Raw genomic sequence first — 27,148 nt, forward strand, 5'->3', positions numbered from 1 at the left:
TTAATTGTTTATGTTTTTATTTGCCGAGCAATTTGCGATTTGTCTCAATTTTTGTTTGCGCTCAATTATTGTAAACACCACTCAAAAATCTTACTCTCTTTCACTCGAAAAAACCGGCAAAGTGGTGCTATTATGTGAGAGAGCAGAGAGAGAGGCAAAGAGCCAAAAATCATTTTAATTGCACTGCGTTTTATTTATTCTTATTTTCTTATTAACAAATTGTGATGAAATATCCAAATGTCAAAGCAGAACTTTGTAGAAAGCGGAATTCCGCTGCAAAATGCAATAATTTGAATCGAAAAGCTTCTCTCTCTCTCGCCGCACAGTTAGAAAAGAGTAGTGAGCGCGCGAGAGCAAAAGAGCAGAGCAGCGCGGCAGTCCGGCACGCTGAAAATTTTATTTAAGGCACAGACCGCACGAAACGGGCACTATTTCTGTGGCGTCGCGTGCTCAGTTCACCGCGGGTATTCGCTCTTCGCTTTGTGGATTGGATTTTTGGCTGTTTTCCGCCCGATTCAAAAAAAAAAAAAACCAACCGCTATATTAATAGTTCTGTAGTTTAACCTGGAGCAACACGTTTCAAAATACACAACTACTACTCACAACTGTCACAGCCAAGTTACAAAAGTGCTAAATCCCAGAAATAACCTAAGAGCCGACTAAAAACCGCGCAAATACATAAAAAAAAATCTTCTCCAAATCAGAAACAAAAACTTGTGAAAAAACTAGAATTAAAAAAGATTTTTAAAACAAATCAGCTAGTGCAAAATAAACGGGAAGAATTTTTTTTTGTGTCCCTTTTTTTGGTGTTTTTTCTCCGTCTTTCCCCTTCTTTGACGCAAAAAAAGTGCGCAACTTGCTGGCGGCGGGAACGGAATAGAAATAGATATAGCCGAAACCGACTGGAAAGCAAAGGAAGCTAACCAAATTGGATTACAATCAATTGAATATAGACGGATACGGGAACTATGTTCAGCGAGGTGAGTGCAAAAATATATATATATGTGTACGTATTAGTTATCGGAACACATCGACTTCAAAAATCGCGGCACTACGGGGAATTCAAAATAGAATTTCTGGGAAAGGAGAAATAGCTTAACTTTTAACGGTGCTCTCACACACAACGACAAATCAGTGATCATGGCAGCACAAATCGATACGACATAACGGATTCTAGGAACTCAAAAGGAATGTTAAGAACCAAGTGCTTAAGAATTAAGAACAAGAAGTGAGGCAATATAAAGTATATATCTGGAAGTGTCCGAATTCCGCAAAACAAAATTCTACAAAGTTCTGTGAAATTCTTCTCAATGTTGGCAAATATCATAATGGTCTTAAAACGAGTTGGTAATGTTCGAAAATTCCAGAATTCTGGGGCTCCAAAGTAATTAAACAAAATTGAACCAAAGTTTTTACAAAAATATCAAAATAATTAAAAAAAAAAAAATTAAAATAAAATATTAAGATGTTAGCATGATAAATAAAAAAAGATTTAAATAATGATTTAATAAATGTTGATTTTCTCAATTAACCATGATTCTGAACTTAAATATATATATATACCGGGTTACGTTCGATTCTGCGAAAGAGGTGTCCCGTTAGTTTTTGCTCGTACTTGTTTACCGGAATGCAACGGTTTCTACGAAAGGGGAAAAGCACATTAAGCTTGCAGGTCTGCGTTTATCAGTAAAAGGGACTGTTTATTTTTCAGTAACTTGAATTGGGTATTTGATATTTCGTTTCCTTTTTATGCCCTTGTTTATTTTATTAGTTTATTTCTGCTATTGTCAAGAGCGCGAATAATGACGATGTTGGGTTCAAATGGTTAATAATGTATAAATGAAGCTATAGGCTAAATTAGCTTTTGATAACATTTGCTGAACCCTCGACGTCGCCTGACGTCATTATAAGTGAAATCTGGCACAGTAGAACGTGACTTGATATAATAATATAATTAGAGTTTAGTTACTCTTACTTTATAGTTAAAATATCCTTATTTCGAGGATATTGTTCAAAGTGTGTGGACGAAGACGGCATAAAAAGATATTGGCCGACATATTTATTTAATTAAGTTCAAATATAGACCATGCCTACAACGATTTCCGCCTTACCTATATTTTTCAGACAGGCATATAACTCAGGAACTAATATATAGAAAAAAAAACCCAGACAACATAATCGCAATGGCCCTTTACCGCTCTGATCCGTATTCTATAATGGACGACCAACTTTTTTCAAATATTTCAATATTCGATATGGACAATGATCTGTACGATATGGACAAACTCCTTTCGTCGTCCACCATCCAGAGTGATCTGGAGAAGATTGAGGACATGGAAAAGGTATTTCAAGACTATGACTTGGAGGAGGATATGAAGCCAGAGATCCGGAACATCGACTGCATGTGGCCGGCGATGGCCAGCTGTTTGACCAGCGGAAACGTGAATGGAATGGAGAGCGGAGACAGTGCAGCCTCGTCGTACAGCGAAACCGGTGCCGTATCCCTGGCCATGGTTTCCGGCACTTCGAATCTCTACAGCGCGTATCAACGATCGCAGACGACAGATAACACCCAGTCAAATCAACAGCAGGTCGCCACCAATCCCGAGAACATGCCGGTGATCATCAAGAAGGAGCTCGTAGATCAGGACTACAACATAGTGTGTCAGAAGCGCCTCCGTTTGAGTGGCGTTGACAAGAAATCGCAGATCCAGGACGATGTCCATTTGATACCGCCCGGCGGAAGTCTGCTCCGCAAGCGGAACAACCAGACACTGGACATCCGCAAAGCTGGCGAGCTTAGCGGCGGCGATAGCATTAAATACCAGAGACCCGACACACCCCACAGTCTCACCGACGAGGTGGCCGCCACTGAGTTCAGACATAACGTCGACTTGCGTGCCTGCGTGATGGGCAGCAACAATATCTCGCTGACCAGCAACGATAGCGATGTCAACTACATCAAGCAAATCAGCAGGGATCTTCAAAATAGCGGCAAGGATCCGTTGCCCGTGCGTTACATACCGCCGATCAACGATGTCCTCGATGTGCTCACCCAGCATTCCAATTCGATGGGTGGCCAACAGCAGTTGAACCAACAGCAAATGGACGAGCAACAGCAGGCCATCGATATAGCCACTGCACTCAGCACAGTGGACTCTCCGCCGACGACCGGCTCTGATAGTGACTCCGATGACGGTGAATCGCATAACTTTGATCTGCGCCACCATCGCACTAGCAAAAGCGGCAGCAACGCCAGCACCGCCAACAACAACAACATCATCATCAACACCAAGAACAACAAAAACAACAAAAGCAGCAGCAACGGCATGCTGCACATGATGCACATCACCGATCACAGCTACACGCGCTGCAACGATATGGTGGACGATGGGCCCAATTTGGAGACCCCCTCAGATTCCGGTGAGCCCATATTATCCTTCATATGCCCATTTTCATTAATATTGCAAGTGCTAGAAGTGCTTAAAGTCCGAATGTCTTACAACAACACACAATGGTCTGATGGCGAAGCAGCATAGTTAGATAGTTAGATCCGATCCCTGGGGATGCATAGAATGTAGTTTACGCCTCAGTCAGTCGTCTAAACGCCTACAAAACGTGGCATACTAATTACAGAAATAGAATAGCTCGTCGTGGGGCGGCCGATTAGTTTACAACCGCCACATGCCCACACAAACACACACCCACCCACCCGCACAACCATCCTTCGGGTGTTGCACATTCAACTAGTGTTCGCACTTCCGTTTCGTGTGGGTGCAGAGTAACGCCCAAACGCACAAGTACACTGTACACCATAGGCAGCCGGAAAATCGATTGGCGGAAAACGCCTACGTCAACAGCAAACGTAGTAAACTTGTTACGTTGCACACAAAAAAAAAAAAAAAAAAAGGGGGAGAGAAACCCGCCCACGCGACGCCGGCGTCTGTCTGCGGTGGTTTTCCATTTCCCATTGATTTTTGTGCTTTTCGCTGCGATGTGCTATGTACTCCATGCTCTGAGCTCTTGCTCTGGACTTTCCTTTATGATTTTTCCCACTTGCCACCCACAATGGGGAAAATGTTGGCGCGTGGCTTTCATGGCTCATTGTGTTTATTTGCTCCATGGCGTCATCCTCTCTCTTCCGAAAAACTTATCACCCGGGGGATGATGATGATGTTCTTGCGCAGAACTACGCCCAGAATAAAAATATATATATATATATATATATGTACTAGAATCTCTCTCTTTTGGGCCAACACCCCAATTTACTTGGCTTTTCCTTTCCGGGCTGTTGTTGTGCGAATTTCAAGGATGTCTGGTCACTGGCCACGTGGCAGACAGCCCCAAAATTTTCCTACCTCCTTGCCGGCATTTTCTATAACACTCGTGTATGCGCCGAAAATAGGGGGTATTTGCGACTAGAAACAAGAATAAATCTTGACCATCACAAAAAGATTTATTATGCCATTAATAATGTAGAAAAAAAAAAATATATATATATTGTACTTCTCAATAATTTAAGGGGAAACTGCATTAAAAAAGTCCAGCTAGAAAATACGTGCTTTTAATATCTATATTTTTATGGTAGTCCTACTTGTTTATTATTTGCCGGCGAGTTCAATGTCTGGCTCTCTCGTTCTTTTTGGCGCGCAAATCGTTATCCATTGAGCAACCCTCGCAAGCTTACGTCACGTCAATCATCTTGATTTTTACTACGTCTTACGCTACAACTACAACTGCGCATGCAACTACGTGTGCATTTTCTACTACAATGACTACTACTACTACTACTACTACTACTACTACTACTACTACTACTACTACTACTACTACTACGCTGTGGGGCCGGTGTGGGCGTAAGCTTTTTGCCGCCGCTCATTCAAAAAAAAAAAAAAATATGGTAAATAATAGCGAAAAATCAAGGGGCTGGTGGTGGGGCAATGCAAGGGATAAACTAAACTTGGATTATAAAATATTTACCAATTTTTGAACCATTTTAAACACGAATGAGCCGTACCGGTTGTGCTTTGCAAAAAGCAAGAGCAGAAGCAAAAGCAAAAGCAAGAGCAAAAGCAATAAACTCTGACTGCGCCGCTCTTTCTCTCTCGCCCGCTGGTTCTTCGTTTCTCTCTTGCAATTTGCCGAGTGCAGTTAAACCAAGAAATTGCAGTAACAACAAGGTTTTTGCACGTTTGTTTTGGTTTATATGCTTTGCTTTTTTTTTTGCGCTTTGCTTTTTGGGTGTTGTCTGCTTTTGCGTTTTGCGCGCCTTTGTTGTGTTTTTATGCTTTTACTTCGTGTTGCCAAGCGCTCCACATATTTATTTAATTTCTGCCGCAACGAACGGAACGCAAACTAGAAATAAAAATGTCAAAAAAAAGAGCAATATGTAAAATGCTTATCATAAATTGAGGAAAAACTGCCCACGCTTGTGTTCGTCTACATGTATATGTATGAATTTTAATTACTCAGAATCAGAAAGGCAAACTTTCGTAGAATTGCTAATATTTTATGATCGTTTGTCAAAATTTCTGAACATTAACAAAACCGCTCTAGTAACCAAGAAGCGTTACGTTGGCAATTCTACCAAATATCACCTTATCATCATCTTAGTTTGGTGACGAAATCGCATCATAATTTTCCACTGCTAATTTGGCAAACTAAAAGCTTGACACAAGTGGCTCGAGATTAGTTCTTTCTATTCTTTTTGCGTGCGCGATTCTAGTTGGAAACAGATATAGAAATAGCAGAAGAAACGGAAAAAGAAATCAGGTGCGTGCCGCAGATTAGCAAATCTTTGCCCTCTTGCTCGCACGCGCAACCCGTGAGGCCTGCGGGAGGGAGATGGCGCTCTTCGAACACACGCACTTGTATCAATATCAATTCTTTTCTTTCCTTTATTGACGAGGGGGGTTGCTTTCTTTATCGCTATGCTGCAGTCTTCTAATTAGTATAAAAGCTTACGTGAGCGAGCGAGACGGGGCGCGTCACGTGCGAGCGAGAGGGGTGGTTGGCAACAACGCACGAAATTCGGCAAATAGATAAGGTTCACGGGGGAGTGAGCGAGACACCAGATGCCACATGCCTATGTTGGCGCCTCTAAAAGTGCGTACACACGCACACACACATACATGCTGGCTGTACGTATGTATGTATTTACCTTTTGGCAGTGCGTGCTGGTTTTTGGCATTTCGCACCTTGCGACTGTGTGTGCGTTTGTGGGTTTGGAAAAATGTTAATGAACTGAACCAAGGTCAGCCATTAGCCGGAAAAAAAGTGCGTAGAAACCGAAAAGTGGTGTGGGGGTGCGGCAAAAAAAAAAAAAGAAACGTATGGCCAAGTCAAGTTGGCTAAAACAATATTTCCTTTTCTGGCCTCTTCGCTTTTCACTTTCGATCTCAGCAGCTCTTCTCTAGGCAACAATCGAGAGTCAAGAGAAAATGTGAACCAAATTAAATTAAATTAAATTAAATTAAATTACGCCCAAGAAGAAAGAAGAAACTGAATGAAAAAGTAGTAGATAATAATAATAGTAATAGACAAACCCCAAAGACTAGAACATAAATAGTGGTAGATTGTTAGAAAGACACCCTTTTGTAAAGGCCCAAAAGGGAGCTCTTAACAATGGGCCGTATGTTCTTTTTTCCGGCTGGGGCTATAGTTTTTTTTTTGTCAATTTTTTCATACACATTTCGGCAGTTTCCTTCGACTGTTGCTAGGCGTCTCTCTCCCCGTCCTTATCTCGCTACATAGCGCAATCTCTTTCTGATGTACGAACTGCGTCGTGGTTGTTGGCTTGTTGTTGCTTTATTCGCACACGTGTAGCAATAAATTGTTATGCTCAAGGTCGCAAGAGCGGCGACGTCGGCGTTATAAAAAAAACCAAAAGCCCATAAAGAGCAAAGCTTTTTCGCCCCCCTCTCGCTCTCACGCACTTGGCACAGCTTTATTTATTTATCTTTTTTTTTTGTTTCTTAGCAAACGAGCCTCCCTTTTGGCGTTCATGAGAGATTTCCTGTACATACATATAAATAAGTGTGTGCGTCTGTATGTACAACGAAGATGTATCCACGCCCAAGAATGTTGCCAAAAGCTCCAGTGCGAAATGTTGCCAGACGCATTTTCATAATTTATGTGCCAGTCACATTATTACATTAGGGATGTTGTCGTCCCCCGAACCTTTTCTAATATCCATATGGTATGGGCTCCGATCGTCGTGTTCGATGTGTCGCATTGCGGCGTTGTGCAACATTAGTCATTATTTTTGTGCTTTTAAGGGGGGTTTGCTTGGAGTGTGCAGAGGTTTCCATCGGAAAAGGCTTAACTTGATGACTCACATCCTGCTTTTCCTCCGATGATGAAATTCCCACTGACTACGTCACAAAAAAGGAAAAGGAAAGGCCGAGAAAATCAAATGGGCGGAGGCAAAAAATATATATATATATAATAATATTAAAGGAGGAAAAAGTGCAAGAAATGCGCGTGGGAAAATCTTACAGTGCAGCAATGTTTTTCCGCAATTGTTTAACACAGCGGTGGTTACTGTTATATGATAAATATTTTTAAGTTCAAATATTTTTGATTATTTCTGATTGAATGTCTCTATGCGAAACAGCAGTAAAGCATTTGCTTTGCTCTGCTTATTTCTGCAGGACTGCAGTTTGAATTGTTCCTATGTTACGGGTTACGGGTGTGTGACCTATTTCGCTGGCCGGCGGTGTGGCAAGTTGCGGTTGAGCGACATGTTGCCAGCAGATGTTGCATCTGCGGCGGCAATTTCTGTTGCAGTTATCGCTGGAGATGCAATTTCTGCTGCTGCAGCGTCGCTGTCCCTGTCCCGTCTCTTAACCTTTGCCAAAAGTGCAACATGTGTTGCTGTTGCAGTTGCAATTTATTTGATTTTCATGCGAAATGCCAACGCAAGAATATAGGGTGGTGAGGCGTGGGAAAACCAAGAAGATCCATATTTAGGTATGTGTGTGTGTGTGTTTACATTCCTGATTTCTCACGGCTTCCACGAAATCGTTAATCGTTTGCGCTTGTAAACAAACACGAGAATGCAAGGCGTGAAAAAGCACAAATTACTCACTGATGATCTAAACGTTCGAATTCTTCCTCCCCCCAATGAACTTTCTTCTAAATATATTCATTTATTTTCGCACACGTCGTACACATCCACTCGTTGTTTTCCCGTCGAGCATTTGCACTTTTCATTGGCGCGAGTCGGAGCCGGAGATGTGTCATTAAAGTCGCAGACGTGGAGCTTAGAAAGCAGCAACAACAAAGTTTGTTATTAAACAAATTCACAAGGGCGGCGGCGGGTGGAAGGGGGGGGGGGGGTTTGGTAGGCGGCAGTCTCCAAGTCGAAATTGTCGAATTTTACGACTTGCGGCAGCAGCACAGTGGTTGCTCCCAATCAAAGGAGCAACACTCGAATCTAGAAACATTTTGAAATAATAATAATATTACTCGAATATAAATTGGTTTTAATGAGCCCTGCGCCTCATCGATGATGGCTGCTGATGAGTAATTTCTAGCGAATCATTTTTGTCTCCAAGTGGTCCCAGTTGTATCCCACTGTATTTTATTTGCCGACTTATCGTTGCCTTTTTCGCTGTCGCTCTCTTATTTTTATAGGCTTTTTAAAACATTCTTGCCTGTATTACATCATTTGCCATTTCCATTTCCATTTCAATTTCATTTGCCTGACACAACTCAACCCACAAGATATGGGGTATTTAACCCGTTCGCGTATATTCACAATATTCTCATCTGCTGCATCATTTCTGTTGTTGCATTGATGATGCACTTGTCCGCGTTTTTCGTTTTTTTTTTATAAATCCCTCTTTTAAGGTCTACCCTTTGGGCTGTCTGTCCGCATCATCTCACCATGCCCCCTCGTTCCTATGCTAATTTTATAGGGCAAAAGGCGTCTCTGCTTATCATCACACACATGCATACTTGTATATAGATAGATATACGTCTGTATATACTCGATGTATACCTATCGTGTGTAAAAACCCAGCCCACCGCCTCCCCCTTTTTCCTGCACAAAAGTTGCGCAACATGTGGCGGCTTGTGTGCATTTTATTTGCAATTGTAATCAACGGCAGCTTCCTCTTTGGAATTCGATACCCTAGCTAAAGGGTCGACTCGAATTCGTCGAAGAGGTGTGAGGTGTTGTTTGCGGTTATGGACTATTAATCAATAAATCGTGACACTTAAACTGAAGCGCGCAACCTTATCTCTGCAGTCGTCTGCAAACTTTGGTGAGGGGTATCCAATAGTCGTGCTCGGGTCTCTTGCACGCTACTCTGCTCTCGGCTTTTGCTTTATTATTACGATTTGATCTTGGCTTCGTTCGCTTAGCAACAAAAGTTGCTGCTGCCGTCGCGAATAAATAATAAAAAAAAATAAAAGTTGCTTTGTTTGGTCTGTCTGCTTGTTCGTTCTTCTTCTTCTGCTACTCGGTTTCTTGTATTTTAATGCAGCAAACGAGTTTGTCTGGTTTTCATTCGAATTCGGTGAGAGAGGAGAAGCGGAGATATATTATAGGATGGTAGCAGCAAGCGGCAGCATCCGATTTGTGCGAGTGAATAACCGTTAGTAAAACTATGGCAAAAGCTTGCGGCACAACCCCAGTTTTTATTTTTATTATTATAACCGAGAGAGTATCGCTCAATTGAATGCACTTTTGCCGGGGCAGCAGATGCAGATGCAGATGCAGATGCAGTTTGATGATAGTAAACAAGTGAGGGAAGCTTGCACTTTTGTTATTCTCTCGTTTGTTTTTTGTATTTTGTTTTCGTTTTTTTTTTTTATCATTCATTCATTGTCTATCGAAAGCGCGGTGGGCTGGGTCCCAGTCGTCTGGAAATTCCCCTTTCGATATTGAAATAGCGCTCTTCGCTGGAAATCTCGCTTGACAGTTGTTACTTTGCATATTAATTGATTTTAAGCGAAAGACGAGAGTTGGTTTTTGGTGCGAGTGGCGTTTACTAGAATTTTAGCCTGACAAAATTCTTCGAACCACTTGCTGCTTATTTATTTATTTGATACTAAAATTTCTTTTATTTCATTTTTATATAATATTAACTCCGGATTTCCCCATTTAAGCGCCCATTCCTGTGGCTTTTTTTTTAAATCCTTAAAATGGCCGTCGATGAGGCTGCATTCCAAGATTTTGTCGAGGGGAGAAGACTTGGTGGTCTGTTGGTTGTCTAGCCAAAGTGAAGCGATGACGTTGGCAAAAAGAAAAAAAAAACCTGTCAAGAACTCGCTTGTGGCTTCTCGTTTGGTCGGTCTGTTGATTCTCCTGGAAGAATCTGACTCATGCCCACTCAGGCATTTCTTCTGCAGGTTTCGATTTCGTTGCGGTTGCCACCAGTTGGGTTTTATTCAATGTTTATTTTTGCCAGTCTCCCATGCACTTGATCTTGCAACTTGCAACTTGTTGCTCTTGTCAGCTCAGCAGAGTTTGCCTCCTCCTGCGGCTCTCATTCGCATTTACCTTGTTGCCAAGCGAAGAATTGGTCTTTTCCCTGCCATTTCTTCTGCTTTGCTTGCACAGTTGCCTGTTTTACTAAACAGATGAAATGTTTAAACAGTTGACTTGAACTCAAAACGCGGAAATTTGATTCATTTGAAGGCCACATTTTTAGCCGATAAAATAAAATACAATAATGCATAAAATAATATCGAAAACAGATTGAGAACAGAGAAGTAACAAGTCTGCTGTGGGCTATTATGCTCATGCAATTCTTGTTCCTTTCGAAAGCCAAAGCCCCTCAAATGTTTTTCCTTTTGGCGAAAGTTGAATGACCCTTGGCTAGAATTATGACTTAGGTGGGCGTAGGAGAAACAAACCAAAAACAAAAAGTAAAGGAAATGAAGTGAAAGAAAAGAAAAGGAAGAAATCAGCTAAAGCGGATTAGTGTGTCAACGTTTGGGGTATAGTTTCGTTTCTCTGCCATACTCATAGTCGCATATATCTCGTATCTGGAGTATCAGACTTCAGGAAGCAATAGATTTGCACGGATTTCAATTTCAAGTGGCGTGGCGACAGACAGACGACGCCCTTTCGTGTTGACGTCATTGGTCTGTCTCCGCCTTTTTGTTTTGCTTTGCTATGCTTTTTCCCCATTCCATCCATTTCTTCTCCTCCCTCCCCCACTTCCCCACATCGCGCACAATTCCGCCTGGCAACAGAGAAAGCTGGAGGCTTGTAGGGATTGCCCGATATATCCATTGGATGGGATGTGGGGGGCACAACCCAGAGCAGCTTTTGCTGTACTTCACTCCTCCGTTTCGCTAATTTACCGCTTCCGCTGCGACCATTGAACCAAGAAAATGGAGAAGAAGAGCAGAAAGACGCCGAGGCTGCAGCACAATACATCACTATAACTATACATAACCACATAACACATAACTACATAACATAACTATATTGACACACATTATCAAAACACATTATGCTCAGGATATCGATGATGTCCATAAATCTAAAAGAACACATTCGCTAATATAAAATACAAATTTTTTTTTTACTATCGCTGTGCAGATGAGGAAATAGATGTCGTGTCGTATACGGACAAGAAGCTGCCCACGAATCCCTCGTGCCATTTGATGGGCGCCCTACAGTTCCAGATGGCCCACAAGATCTCGAGTGATCACATGAAGCAAAAGCCACGCTACAACAACTTCAATCTGCCGTACACGCCGGCCAGCAGCAGTCCGGTGAAATCGGTGGCCAACTCGCGTTATCCGTCGCCCTCGAGCACACCGTACCAGAACTGCTCCTCCGCCTCGCCGTCCTACTCGCCGCTGTCCGTGGACTCTTCAAATGTCAGCTCGAGCAGCTCCAGTTCCAGTTCGCAGTCAAGCTTCACCACCTCCAGTTCCAACAAGGGACGCAAGCGATCCTGTCTGAAGGACCCAGGCTTGTTGATCTCCTCCAGCAGCGTCTACCTGCCGGGAGTCAATAACAAAGTGACGCATAGCTCCATGATGAGCAAAAAGAGTCGCGGCAAGAAGGTGGCCACCTTGTCTGGCAACACATCTCCGATGTCGTCTGGCCAGGATGTGGACCCCATGGATCGTAATTGGCAGCGGCGCAGCGGCGGTGGAATTGCCACTAGCACGACCTCCAGCAGCAGTGCCCACCGGAAGGACTTTGTTTTGGGCTTCGACGAGGCCGATACGATCGAGAAGCGCAATCAGCACAATGATATGGAGCGTCAGCGCCGCATTGGTCTGAAGAACCTCTTTGAGGCTCTGAAGAAACAGATTCCCACCATCAGGGACAAGGAGCGGGCTCCCAAGGTAAATATCCTGCGGGAGGCGGCCAAGCTGTGCATCCAGCTGACCCAGGAGGAGCACGAGCTCAGTGTGCAGCGCCAGCTCTTGTCCCTGCAGCTCAAGCAGCATCAGGACCTTCTGGACAGCTACCAGTCGGATTTGAACAAATCGCGCTCGGTTAGTGGATAGTGTTGTCTCATACTATCGGCTTAAAGCGGCGGCGTAGAGCTAGGAGAACCCCAATGTATATACGAGATCTGTATACCCTCCTAATTTTTGGCGATTTACTTTGATTTAGCTTCGATTCTTTCTTGACACTAAGCCCTAAAAATGATTTTTTGTGGAGAACTTCAATATCAGTTAGTAGGTTATATTTAACGAATTGCTTGCGCTTTTTTTTTTCTTCTTTTTTCTTTTTTTTTTTACCATACAAGGGGTTAGAGTTTACGAGTGATTTAACAAATTTGATTTCTTCAATGTGATATATATATGATTTTCTTTCCGCGCGATTTGATTTGGTAGGGAAGTTAACGAAAGCGGTTTTATGAAATCAAGTTGAAGTGTTTTTTTTTTGCTGCATATATTACAATATACACTACACGTATGATTAGATTTAATTAACAATTAGCGGTCTGTATATAACATATGAAGTAGAATATCTTAATTATTTTTTTGAATTAGTTACTTAACCATGAAGTAAACAAAAAGGAAAACATTTAAAAAAACACAAAAATAAGGACAAAGAACCAAACATTGAAAAGTGAAAGGAATAGTTCGAATGACAGACCTAGCGGAGAAACGAAACACAAACAAACTGAAGGGAAACACAAAAAGAGAAAAGAAAAACGGATACGGAAAACAGACAAAAGTTACAACGAAAGAGCCACAAAGAGGAGATAGAGCACACAAAGTCGGAAGCGAGAACGATGAGATATATTTATATATATATATATCTATATACCTATATATAGAAATTAGTATAGCTTAAAGTAGAACTTTTGGTTTCGTACCCCAAAAGCAAAAAGCGAAATGAGCCGGCTTCAAATAGTTCCAGACTTCTTGACGAAGCAACACGGAACACGATTTATTTCGACCTTGGTTCGCTAGTTTACCTAGAAGTTACCTATTTAAACCATGGACATGTTTTTTACATGCGCATTTTTTTGGGTCCTATATTCTTAGAGACGCATCCTTGGAGCAGAAAAGAAACCCAAATGTATCTGCATGCATCTGCATGCAAGACACCTCAATGCTTTTGCTTAGACCCCCAGGTATCCCCTGCTATAACCCATATATTTCTATGTGTGTATGGATTATAAATATATATACATCTGTTGGACGACGCGAAGATGAAAGAGAAACGCTTTTTATATACACCCGAAAACAAAAACTTGAACTCTACTGCCTATATTGAGAAAATACATTTTATTTGCTATGAAGATTCGATTATGAATATAGTTATATATACGTGTGTATATATAGAAACCTTTTTACAATCATATTATCATTTTTTTTTGCAACACCTAGGGATATATACATATATATATTTTTTAACTGATAACTATGCATATGAAATGCGCAAAACTTAACGAAAACAAAACGGAATTAAGGAAACATTAAACTATATAATAGTGCTAAGCCTAATAATTAACCTCTCGAGATATATAGATAGGAAGAGAGAGGACGAAAGAGTGTAGAATTTGGCTGCAAAGTTTGTGATTGGAGTTAAGAGAAGAGACCCAGAGAGATATATACACCCACGACCCAAGACCCAAGAAAACTCAAACTTTTGTGAGCTGTTTAACTGTCGATTTTTTGCTAATAAGTTATAGCCTTCCGGCGATATGTTATATATGATTAACGATTCTACCAATTGTTTACACGCATCTAAGTATCAACTAAATAACTACTACTACTAAACTAAAGGACATGAAACATACGGCAAATGCAAATGAAGTCAAAACCGCATGCAAAATATGTAGAAAAACACGAACGGGATTCTAAAGAAATGTCAACTGTTATTTAGGTTTAGGCACCAATACCCATGATATATATGGATATTCGATTAATATATATGATGACCAGAATTTGAATGAGATCGGGGGAGGTTATATAGGTGTATACATATATAACGTGAAAATTTCTATAGTGTAGGGCGTCGTTTCAACGAAATTTTTCATGTGAGTTCTAGGCTATAATGCCTACTATACCTATACCCAGATATACATATAATTCTTATATTTTTGTTTACTAGTAGCTTAACGTTCGAACACATGAAATATTTTTTTTACCTTATACATTTTTTTTAAGTACGCCGCCGCAAAAACTTTGAAAAACTACCTACTTAACTCTTCATTTTTTTAAATAAAAAAAAAAACAACAACTATAAAACAATTGTTAAATGGAAAAAAATGATATATATCTACGTGGACAAACAATTAAAGAGTATATTTTTTGTATTGTTTCGACCAAAAAATGTGTACACACTGTAAATAGCAATCTCGTTAAATAATAGTTACACACGCCTACAAAATAGCGAACCCAAAACCCAAGAAATGGAATTATTTTTATAGAAAACACAAAAACCCGGAGAGAAAACACAAAGCAATAGACTTAAGCGAATTGTACAACGCGAAACGAAAACAAAACTTCAATAAACCAACAAAAACACACACACACACTTATATATATATACATATACAAAACCACACACGAATGCACCTATTTTCCTATAGTACATACAACCAGAAATAGTTTGACGAAAAAAACCATGTTTTCTTTCAATAATTTCAACAAACAAAACCGTACAAATTTACAAGAAACAAAAATACGAAAAGCAAACCTTTTCTTTGTTTAGTCCTTTTATTAATTTATTAACGAAACAACAAATTCAAGTGAAAGGGCATTTTTAAACATAATTTTTCATTGTAAAAACAAAATATATACACTAAAACTATGACCAAAACCAAAATCCTCGCAAACAAAACAAAAAAATATTAAATTTTTTTCTTTTAAAATATATTTATAACAAAAACAAACAAAAGTTTTTAAGTTTAAATATATTTTTATGATTATGAAATTTTTTATATTATACACACACAAACTACTATTTGCATTAGTTGTTAAAAAATTTATATTATTAAAAAAGAAAAACACATTATTTGAAGACAAATAACATAAAAAATTATGTAAAAAAAATCTGAAAAACTCATGAAATGAAAGCAAAAAAACTGTTAACGCCGTACGGAAAATATGAAACTATAGACGACCATGCTTGAATTATTACATGTATATTTAAACTTTTTTTTGAGTCATAAACGTATGCCAAAAACGTATACGCTTATGACAACTATACATTTGAAATCCCTATTTTTGATTTGATGACAAAAGAAGATATGAAAATTCTGTTTACTTTGGTTATTGCTTATTACATATGTGTAAAAATCGCAAAATTATATCGATATATCTGGCAAATCAAGCTAAACAACTATATTAATATATTATCTAATAAATTTTAACTCGTTATGTAGTTACCTATTAATGAAAAACAAATTAAAAGCAAAAAAAATGAGAAAAGTAAACACAATAAATTACATTTTATGTACCTTCTACATATATAAACTAAATATATATTACACAGAACACACACTTATATATATACACACACACAACACTACTATATATTAGAATCCGTTTAAATATTTTTTTTTTTCAAAATTTCTGATAATGGAATTATATACATTATACAATAAAAATATTTCACCAAGAAATTACTTTTGATTTTGTTTTTATTTTCCGCTTGATTCTTATCCGTTTATATGTATGTACATATGCAACACTGAAGCTTCCCAGATCTTCCAATTGGCACAAGGATTTCCCCTCACAGACAGATTTGTTACTTGCGTTTTCGTTTTCGGATATTTGCAATTTTGTTGCACTTTTCTGGACGCCTCGTTTTGTTTCATTTATTTTCAGCGACTTTCAAAGTTTTGATTTGATTTCTAGCACATCGTATTGTATCTAACAGTTTTTCCTTTTGATTTGGTACTATCTTTCCTTTCTTCACTTTCATTTTCCTACCGCGCGAGTATCAAATTCGCAGTGAATCATTCGAAGTGATTCACTTTTGTGGGTGGTGGGAAAATTGCTTTTGTCGCCGTTTCTAATCTGGCAGTTCAACGTATTTTTTCTCGTTGCCTGGGTTGTTGTTGCCTCGCTCATGCGCCCACCAGACAAATTAAGTTAATTCAATAAGAGTTGTTTACTGTTGTTGTTGTTGTTGTTGTTTTACCGGCAAATTTTTTTAATGAAATCAAAGCGACAACAAAGCACAACGAAAAAGGAGCAACAGCAGAGAAGCCGGTTGGGATACAGTCACCGCCATGACAATAACAACGATCATGACGATAGCCATAAAATAACATTTTATTTATATGTACGTGTTTTGTTTTCTTTCATTTTTGCTGGCTTATTATTTTACTACAATCATTCAGTTTCGGTTTCGTTGGTTGAAATTTTTTTTTTTTAATTTTTTTTTGAGTGATTGAGTTGCAAAAGAAAAGCAAAGCGAAAGATGAAAGGGAACTTTCTGAAATAAACTACACGAAATGGGCGATGCTCTTATTCGAATGTATAATATATAAAAAGTGTTGTATAGTGCTTTATGCTTGTTCTATGAAAAGTGTTTTGAATTGCTGGGATATATTTTTAATGCATCCCATAAAGTTTTTTACAAATGCTCAGTTGGGTCGTTAGTGCGGAAGATGAAAAAAGAGAGACCTAAAAAAAGCTAAATTAAACTTAGCTTGCAGTTTATTATGACAGTGGGTATGCCGCATTAAATAGAAAGGGTAGACAGATAAGTAGCCGGCAAATTCGCAAACACACGAAGAGGGCGGCGGGCCAAGCAAAACAGAGACAACGAAATTGGCGTGCACAATTGTTTAACTGCAAAAAAAAGCAACAACGAAATAGCAGCAACAATTTTTTTTTTTTTTTTACACTCTGACCGCGGTCGATCGCTTTATTGGGTGAAGGTCACGCCGGCTGCGCTGCCTTTTGTTTTTATTTTTTTGTTTCTGCTTGCTGACACTTCTGTTTATCTTCATTTATTGTGTTCTTTATATTCGGGAAACTTTAGATAACATTTTTTATCTGCTCTAAGTAAATTTAAGTGAAATTTAACATATTTAATTGAAAATTTGTTTCATATAATATTAATTTTTTAGAAATTTCATTGTTAGATTTAGGTTTATGAAACGTTGTTTTCATTTAGTTAATTGCAAATTATAAAAAGGTAGATTATTATTTGTACAATATTAAAACAATATGTTATGTTTCTCTTACCTTTAAAGAAACATAATAATTAGGTCCATTATGATAATTGAATGGTTGTACAGTTTAAAATATTATTCATGACACGATCAAAGCCTCTAAAATCATATTTAATATTAAGTATAGTGTACCAAATTTGCATTTTACAACATTAATCAACGTGTAAATAGTAAAATTATTTTTATATTTTTTGCTTTGCAATTATTTATTTGTTCGCGATTTACAGTGTTTTTTTTAACATATTTCTTAGATTTCTTTGAGAATTGATATTTTGCTGGATTCAAGGTCGTTTCACACTCACATATATGCACTCGCACCCACATAGATATACACACACACAAAGAAAGGTCATGCAGAATCAAAAGTACAAAATAGTCATAGAAACATGGGTGTAAATAGTGAAAGAGGGAAACTGAGAATAGTTTCAACAAATACATATATTTGATTCAAGAGATAATAAAAACACAGAACTCTGCTTACATAGACAGCTTTAACCATAAAACCAAAAACACATAACAGGCTTCAATAGTTTAACTACGAAAATAAGCAAACAAATGTTTTGTAAATTTTGTATTTTTTCGAAAATATTTAATAAATGTGTTTTACATGCATATTTATACATATATATAGTATAATGAAAGAATAACAATATAATGATAAACTACCAATTATTTGAAATCAAATATATTCTATATTATATATTATATACGATATACTTATACATTATTTAATTATATATTTATTTAGAAAGCAACTACAACAAATTATTTATATTATCTAAATAGAACATTAACAAATTTGTATGAAAGCGAGGCGTATACGTAATGAAACAAGAAAAAAGTCGAAAGGAAGAGCTTAAGAAACAGAAAACTTTTGTAAGTAAATATTGAATAGAAAATATAGGATATGTGCAAATGTGGAGAAAGTTGAATAAAGAAACGCGCAGCCACACACACAAAAACGCTAAGTTTTTAATTTGAAACCGTTGATTAACTGAAGCAGGCAGAACTTAACAAAATTCAAGGAAACCCCTTGCCAAAGGTCCTTAAAGTTCATATTCCTTGCGCGAGTACGGGGTATTTATCCACTATCTGGTTCTCCAGGCAGATTTCTTTCTTCCGCGGACAGATGCATTCGAAGGCGTCTTCCAGGGGCCAGCTGTAACTTTTTCCCTTATGTTTCTTGGCTTTTTTTATGTATGTATGTGCGTACATACCTCCTTTGTATGGGGGTTCGAATGTCACATAACTGGTCTGGACGAACGAGGATATCGTACTCGTAAGGGCAAACCATCTCGTTAAACTTTCAACGCACTGCCCTCCCTGTGCGTGCTTTTTCCTCTTAATTATGTATAGATTTCGGTGGCTTGCAGCTTGCGCGCGTCTTAATGGTGAGGGGATCGGGGGTCGGAGTTGCAACAGGTGCAATTCGTCGATCGATGAAGTTAACAGTGTTGAAATGAAATGAAGGCGAATTAACATTGTACCCTTCCACGAATGCGGGCCTTTCAGCTGGGCAACAGCCTGAGAATTAACGGAAGCCAACCCATCGACTTCAAGTTCAAGTTGTTTAATTAATTGTCTAATAATTTCGATTTGTTTCGAATGTTACACTTATGGGAAACTATAAAACATATAAAGGTATGAGTGCACTTCAATGATTTTTTTTCTTTTTTTTTCTGCCGGGTAGATAGGGGATAGGGTATTTATAGGGGCAACGGAGAAGTAAGGAGCAACACGAACACTGATTAGGGCGAGATGGTGTGCGTGCCGCCGGCAACCTAATTGGGCTTAATGCAGGTTGAGATGCAATTATGCCGGCCCTGCACCTTTACTTAATGATGACATTCGGCGGCGTCCCGTCCTCAAATGATCCGCAGCGAGTGCTCGACGTGCGCGCCGAGCGCCACCTCGAACACGCTCTTCACGCAGCACACCATCGCGACGAAGATCGCATGCAAAACCAGTGACAGCAGCGTCTGCGGGTCGAGCGGCAGTCGGCCGGTCATCACGTCGAAGGACCACAGGAAGCACTCCATCGATAGGACGAAGCTGGTCACCAGGATCCACGGCAACATGGCGTGGGGGGAGATCTGCAGTTCGACGAAGGGAAACGTATCATAAGAGCGTATTCAAACTCGCAGCTTCCCAGCGAAACGAAAAGATTCCTTCTTTGTGGAGTGCAAGCATTCGTATACCCACCGTTAGGATTCCGTAAATCAACATTATCCACGCCATCAGGATTATGGCCAAGCTCAGAAGTCGGGCCTTTCGCAGCGCCCAGTGTTTCAGGACATGGAAGTGCCGCTGGCGCCACATGGCCAACTGGCTGCAGGGAGAGGACCACACTTTCATCAGCTCATAGCAATTGAAACACGCTCCAAAGACACTGAGGAGCACCACCAGCCAAAAGACAATGGGGAACGACTCGACGCGGCACAGGCTGCAGGATTGGAGCACGGGCTTAAGCTGGTTCCAGTTGGTCACCGGGCAAAAGGTCCAGATGGAGTACGTGTCATAATTGCCGGGCAGGTGGAAGGTCTTGCGCAAAAGTGTGCTGATCCGGGTGGTAATATGTTGCAGCTCGAACATTTTGGTGTTGGAATTTGGCAAATCTAATGTTTGGAGTTCCACTTTCTCGAACTCCGGCTGATTCGATTCGAATGACGGCTCTGCCGAAGGTAGAGCAATTTTTAAAAATGACTTATTTCACTTACGAAACGGTTGCAGAGTCTAATTACTCGAGAACAAGTGCATTAATAGACGCATTTTGAACTCAGGAAGTACTTTTTATGGGTGCCAAAGGTAACCATCACATATTCGAGACCCTTGTGATGAGCACAACATCTGAGATTTTCAATCTAGTGCTACCTTTCCATAGCCACTACCTGTTGGGATAGCTTCGCCCGATCAGAAGCCTTTCTAAGAACCAAATATATATATACATAAATGGTGGTTTAATGGCGCCTAGCACACTCTCTCCGTTAACTCAGTGGAAATCTGCGGATGAGGTCGAAGGTGAAAGTGCCATAAAAATGCGACATCCTGGGCATTGCTATAAAAGTGTATGCGCGATCGTAAAAACATCTTTCGGATAAGCCGAAGACGATGATAATAGGCCCTTTCTATATGCTATATGTCAACCCTTAACCCCTAAAACTACCTGTCCAATTTTTTGGGTGTGTACTCACGTATTTGCAGGTGTTTTCCCGACTGCAGATGAAAGTACAGAATAATTATTATTATATTGCAATGCCCCACATAGCCCTACACTTCCTCAGATAGTTTTCGTCGAGCGATTCGGACACTGAGAGAATTAAATGAATTATTAATATTAATATATTAAGGTTTAAAAGTAAGATACTTCATTTGTAACGCAACTTAATGTGACTTTAAATAGAGATTCAGTTTCCCCATCGTTCATATTCATTTGTGAGCAGATTTTCTTTCTCAGTGCATAGATAGTTTTTCCACTGTTGCTGTGTGGGGTGGAAATGACCAGGGTAAAAGTCTGACTAATTGAAGACCCGAGATCGCCCGCTTCCCAATTCCCCTCCCCTCTGGCATTATTTGTTTAATAAATTTTTCTATTTTCCTGCTTAACATGGCGTGGGCCATCGCATCGCTTACGGTTTTAATGACACTTTGTTTTGGTTGCTTAATTCCGCTTTTTTTTTGTTATTTTTTTTTTTGCCGGCCGTAATTGCCACTATTCCACTATATTCACTAAGCTGATTCATGCGGGCTAGCTGGTCGACGGAAAACTCTATACGAGAATGTGCCACACTCGCAACATTCAACAAATTCAATAATTCATTGATGGCCCGATGATGTGGACGGTTGCCATTGTTGACTCAAGCGAAACACTTTGCAGGTTTTAAGGTCTCGGGTCCCTTGGATTTCTCATTTGTCACGACTCCTGGTCAATTGAATGGTCCGATTCGAACGCTTCTTGGCAGCATGACAAGTGCAATTTGGCCAAGAAAGCGTTTCCTGTCGCATGTGGCATTAATAAATGTGGACGGGCATAAGGGCTGGGAATTCATCACGGAGTCGAAGGATTCAGGTTCCTGGAAAGCAGATCAAAGGGTCTCTGTCTGTGCGAGGATTTCACTGCCATTTCAATACGTTGTCCTGGGGAATTGTTCTAGATTCTAGCTGCAATTTGTATTCGATTTGCCTGGGAATTTTATGTCTTTGTGTACATGGTTTATTGCTGGTAATCAATTTATGGTAAAGTTATATGGAACTTGATACAATGATACAATACAACAAGCCTATACACACACTTTTGAAACATTTGATGTAGTTCTAAGGGAAAGGGTATGGGAGCATACTTTTAATCAATATAATTAAATTTAAAAAACCCCTATTGAGATGCGCATCTGCATGAAGTTTGAACGGAGAAAAAACTTTAGCCCAACCCCAAACTCATGACCATTAATCATAATGGGATGCCAGCTGTGAAAGCATGGGTATTAAATATATATATTGACAGCAAACGTATGCACTGCAAATATAAAAAAGAATAAAATATATATATAAATTACTGACTAATAGATAATTTCACTTTGCAAGTACTGCTTGCCAGTATTAAAAACATATTGATGGCGGAGCATATTTTTTATTAATTTCAGATCATAGCTCAATAATATTTTAACACGTGATCATTTCCCCCAGTGTAAGCCCATTATACACTGATCTATGAGGGCGTGGCGTTACCCACAGTCCCGTAGAAATTTCGCCATGGTCCCAGTGGCTAAATCATCTTCATTTCCAGTGCCTAGCAACACGCCAAAAAATTTTTCCACCAAGAGAGCAAAAAAAAAAAGAAACGTTTCTTTAGTTTTATTTATGTTCTATTTTTTTCTTTGCAAAAATTTCAAGAAAAGGTGTTGGCGGCATAAAACAGAGAAAACCGAGGAGGTTGTATTATATTATTATATAGAAGATGGAAACCGTTTGCTGCTACCCATTATTTTTATCGCCTTTTTTTTTGGGCCCCCAAAATAGATTTGACCTATTTTCCGCACGTTCCGTCAATTCCCCAATTCCTTTTTCTTCATTTTGCACACCGCTGGCTTCTACATACATTTTGATGGTTCATATTAAAATTGCACAGCGCCTTATAATTAAAAGAACTATTTTTTTTTTTTTTTTGATCAAATTGGTAAACCGATGGGCCAAAGGATTATGGATGTATGTATTTGTTAGCTCAAAGGACATCGCTTGAAAAACATTTAATTTCCAAAGTTACAGACTATGTATTCAAAAAAGTAACTCTAAAGTAATTTTGGGGCTTGCTATGTTTGTTACACAATATTCTTTAATTCTAAATTATGTTAAACAAAAGCAGTTCGCTTGATATATGCACACTTTTGTCATCATTATTATAGTATAATATAAACTGTTACTTTCCAATATATCAGGTTATAGGATATATTTCAGTCGATCCATCGCTGGTCGTACTAAAAATTCTATTCGAATAAAATGCGTTGTTTCTTTGGCGGCTTCTATTCTATTTTACTTTTTTTGGCGCGCATATATCGCTTGAAGCGATACAAAAATAGCGCCTACTCGCCGAGGGGAAAAATTAGAAATGCGAAATTAAATAGATATAGAACGGATACCATGGGGGGCTATGCGCCCAGATCGTACAATATGCAAACATTAAAACATACGTATAAAAAATAAATAGAAGCCGTCTTGAATAAACACACGGATGCCCGTCACACGCGCTGATATAGCGCTATAACGGTATTTTTAGCGAACGCGAAAGATACATGGCCTGCGCAGATATGGGTATAGATACAGATGCGGATACGGATACGGACACGGACATGGACATGGACATGGATATGGGCTTGGAATCGAGTTCGAGTTCAAGAGAATATGGATTAGAGGCAGGGCCGATCGGATTAGCAACGATCCTATCTACATGTGTGCGTAATTGCCCGCACAGCTGACCATCCTGCAGATGCAGATACATTAGGCTAACTAGAAAGTGTTTCATGTCAACTGGAGATGCGCGCGTGAGTCTCCGTTTTAGATATTTCTTTATATAAAATCGTAAATATGTACGATACCATACTATTTTCTATTGTTATAGATCACCATTATTTGCTTGTTACTAATAAGTTTTCCCACTCACGAGTCCATCGCTAAATGTAAATGGAAAACAAATTTGGCTTAGAACTCCGTTTATTGCATTTGCCACAAGACACATTTGGTGTACTATGGTAATTACGACAACCCCTGACAATCGGCGACAGTTGGATGATTTGAGGGGTGGCTGCTAAACGGGAATATCAATCGAGCCATCAATCAATCAATCAATCAAACCGCACACTGAGCAAAACGTCGTGTGAAGATTTACAACGGGCCATAAATGTTCTAGGCGAACATATGCGCTATATTCTTCTGCCAGGAAATTCTTAGTGTTTCCTCTCACGCAATTTAACTCGTTTCCAATCTATGGTAAGCATTGCCTCCACAGAAAATGCATTCGAGCAGCGTTGAATGGTATTCAAATTACCTGGCACTGTATCGATTTATTATTCTTTTGTTTAGCACTTTTCCAATCGGTTCAATGAAAACGGGTCAAGTTAATGGGAATACATTTAAAATACTTTATTTCCCGACTGTGTGTTCCAATTCCATGCCGAAATATCATAAAGATAAATGGATTTTCCAATTTAAATGCAATCAAAACAAAATAAGACTCTTGTCCTCAAGACGCAACCACAAAATAGCCTGACAGTTTCACTTTCCCTTTAATTTAGGGAAATCGATCGTAGTGTTGGTGAACGATATCCATATCAATATCCTGGCTAGTTATCGATCGACTTCCGTATCGGTGGCACTGAAATTAGGCCATATCCCATTACCAAGGCTTAGAATCCGATCCGAACTACCTGAGCTCGATCGCTATTGTTAATTGGGCATGGGATCGGATTGAATCGGTGATCTGGGCTGTGGAATCTGGGATCTTTGTTGCTGCGGCTGCTGTCATTACACTGCTCGCGATCGGTTGGCAACAGAGATCCGAAATCGGAAATCTCTGAGATACGCAATTCGACAAAATTGAAAAAAAAAAGATCGCGTCACGTCGAGTGGAAAAGGTTGCTGGGGATTTATGGCTAGTTGAAGTCGGAATGCCCTTGAACGGAGATCTTTTTGTTTTTGGTCTTTGCCTCTGTTGTTTGAAGAGTGTTTTGTGGAAAGGTAAACTGGATGATGTGTGTGCGTGTGCATAGATACTTCAGCACAAGCACAACCGATCCAAAGTATCTCAAGTATATCTGGGTTTTCCTGCAAAATCGTAATCCCATCCCATGGTAGGTGGATTATAATTGGGTTCTGGGCTCAACAATAATACACAATACAGCTTTCATCTGGTATTATGCACTAAATATATACAAATCAAATGAAAATGTTATGTGATCCACACTCAAATAAAATGTATCACCATGCTAATTATTTGCAAGTGAATAAGTCAAGTAGTTGCAACATCATCCCGATCTAAATCGAGTACTCGCGTTCAGCAAGAACCTTTCCAATCGAATTTAATCGAATTCAAAGGTTGATTGGCCAAACAAAGGTGAAGCTTCTTTGTTCTACTTTTCAATGTTGCGTCTTCCACATTTTTATGCGTTCCCCTTTTTTTTTCGAGTATGGTGTTTCACATGGCCAAGTTTCTCCCCGTTTAAGAATGGATACTTAAGGAGCCACACGGGAAGAAACAATTGTTAATTGGTCCACTTAATCTCGATTCAAGAGTTTGGCCAAATAAATCTTGAATATGGCTGTGCAAATTTAAGATATATAATTCAATAATAATATTATTTCAATTGAACAAAAGCAGGCGTAATTTAAGATACAAATCTGCAGAAGTTGCCTGTTTTTCGTTTTGTGTAAGTAAAACTTAAATTTGCATGTGTGCATGGGTGGGAAGGAGGGGGGAGGGTGCTTAGTTTGTTTTTTAGGGGGCGAACATTTGTTAGTTTGTTGCGGCAAAAGCTTCCGCATTTGATAAGCGTCGGACGTCGACTGCGCTGCCAGCGATTTCGTTTCGGTATTTTCTGGCCTGGCAACACCTTTGCCGCCCCCTGCCACCCACTTCCCCCCCATTCCACCCCACATGCCCCGCCCCCACGACACCCCTTTCAGTTGGCTTTCTACTCGTTCTGCATAATTTGGAAATTTAGTATTTGCTTTTCTAATTTGATTTCGGGGCTGTGCGCATAAAAAATCCAACCACCAGAATTGAAAATGAGAAAAAACTTTTTGGCAAGGTCAGTGATAGCGTTACTTGTGCGGCACAGTAAACACTGCTGAAGAAGAATTAGTTAATGAAATTAATAGGCAACCTTTCCAACCACGTACCTATATACATTTCATCACTTAGGCTTAAGTTTTGTTAAATGTTTCATGCTACTGTAATTTGCGAAATGTATCTTTTGGTTACTCAACTGCGAAATAGCTTAAATCCAAGCTGTACTATCCCATTTACGTGCAGCAATCATCACGAGACTTTTAACTACTTTGTACCGTGTATGCTTTAGATAAGGAATATACCCTGTACCCTGAATCTTTGCATGTGGATTTCTGTGACGCATACCAGAAATAATTTGCATAGCTTTGGCATTATGTAAAATGGAAAATGAGGGAACTTGACTAGGCGAGTTTCCACTGTACCTGTCCGTTGGAAATACCCGTTTGCTGCTGTCCTAATAAATTCAATTTAATTGATTTCTTTTTTATGGACTCTTCTCTCTTGCGGCGATTGTTAAACGTGTATATATTTATCTGCATTTAAGCAGATAGTTCTTCGGGATTTGGTTCATAGTTTCTCATCCATTTCCTTGCCTTCTTTTATATATTTTATAACATACGCACATACATATGTAGATTTAATTTCTTTTTCATGGTCGCATGTTGCGCACGCTCCTCGTACCTCAACGCCCACTGATAGCGCATGGCGCCACTGGCGGGGAGGGATGTTGTCCAGGGGGAGGGGTTTTTTTTGGCAAATACTGATAGTGTGGGGGAAAGTTTCAGCGTAGTTTGGCATTGAATCATGGCCCCTGATAACCACACACAGAGAACACACAGAGCACAGCCATCATCACAATCGGATGTCGTTGGCAGGTAGAGAAGTGCCAGAGGGGAGATGGGCAGAGCTACTTAGAACCCTAAAGATTCTTTACAATTCCCAAGAGAAGATATTCGACAACAATTATGCCGCATGACACGGTCAAAATGTGTCGCATTACAAGCTAAATACATATAAATGGCTAGCAGGCAATTTAATAGAGCGGCATTGTTAAAGATACATCGGAATACTAGGGGAAGTAATAATGGGCTGTAAGCTATACGCAGCTCTTGTAGGTAAAGAAGATACAACTTGTATCTGACGAATACTAAAATATGAGAAGATTACTGGTTTAATGATTTATTTAATCATTGATCTGTGTTGAATTTCCTTTAAAATAACATGATTGGAAACCAATTAGTGC

At 39.4% G+C, this 27,148-nt stretch overlaps 2 protein-coding genes across 2 annotated transcripts; one reads left to right on the plus strand and one right to left on the minus strand.

Moving 5' to 3' along the window:
* Positions 1-421: 421 nt before the first annotated feature.
* Positions 422-14,971, plus strand: LOC117146532 (myc protein). The gene is made up of 3 exons (XM_033312801.1): positions 422-980; positions 2,125-3,423; positions 11,561-14,971. Exons 2-3 carry the CDS (start codon positions 2,184-2,186, stop codon positions 12,484-12,486), a joined length of 2,166 nt encoding a protein of 721 aa, XP_033168692.1. The 5' UTR covers positions 422-980; positions 2,125-2,183; the 3' UTR covers positions 12,487-14,971.
* A 4,220-nt stretch (positions 14,972-19,191) lies between these two features.
* On the minus strand, positions 19,192-20,558 carry LOC117148369. Its single transcript, XM_033315726.1, has 2 exons — positions 19,833-20,558; positions 19,192-19,723 (listed from the first exon to the last, which is right to left on the minus strand). Exons 1-2 carry the CDS (start codon positions 20,220-20,222, stop codon positions 19,496-19,498), a joined length of 618 nt encoding a protein of 205 aa, XP_033171617.1. The 5' UTR covers positions 20,223-20,558; the 3' UTR covers positions 19,192-19,495.
* Between the last annotated feature and the right edge of the window lie 6,590 nt (positions 20,559-27,148).

Source organism: Drosophila mauritiana, chromosome X, assembly GCF_004382145.1.
Source record: "Drosophila mauritiana strain mau12 chromosome X, ASM438214v1, whole genome shotgun sequence".
NCBI classification, from domain to species: domain Eukaryota; kingdom Metazoa; phylum Arthropoda; class Insecta; order Diptera; family Drosophilidae; genus Drosophila; species Drosophila mauritiana.

What these genes read in the sequence shown, in the direction of transcription:
- LOC117148369 (XM_033315726.1), bottom strand. Translation starts at nt 20,222, where the DNA reads ATGTTCGAGCTGCAACATATTACCACCCGGATCAGCACACTTTTGCGC. An exon ending in TGATTTACGGAATCCTAACG is followed by an intron (nt 19,724 to 19,832) that starts GTGGGTATACGA and finishes GTCGAACTGCAG; the next exon opens with ATCTCCCCCCACGCCATGTT.
- LOC117146532 (XM_033312801.1), top strand. Translation starts at nt 2,184, where the DNA reads ATGGCCCTTTACCGCTCTGATCCGTATTCTATAATGGACGACCAACTT. An exon ending in GGAGACCCCCTCAGATTCCG is followed by an intron (nt 3,424 to 11,560) that starts GTGAGCCCATAT and finishes ATCGCTGTGCAG; the next exon opens with ATGAGGAAATAGATGTCGTG.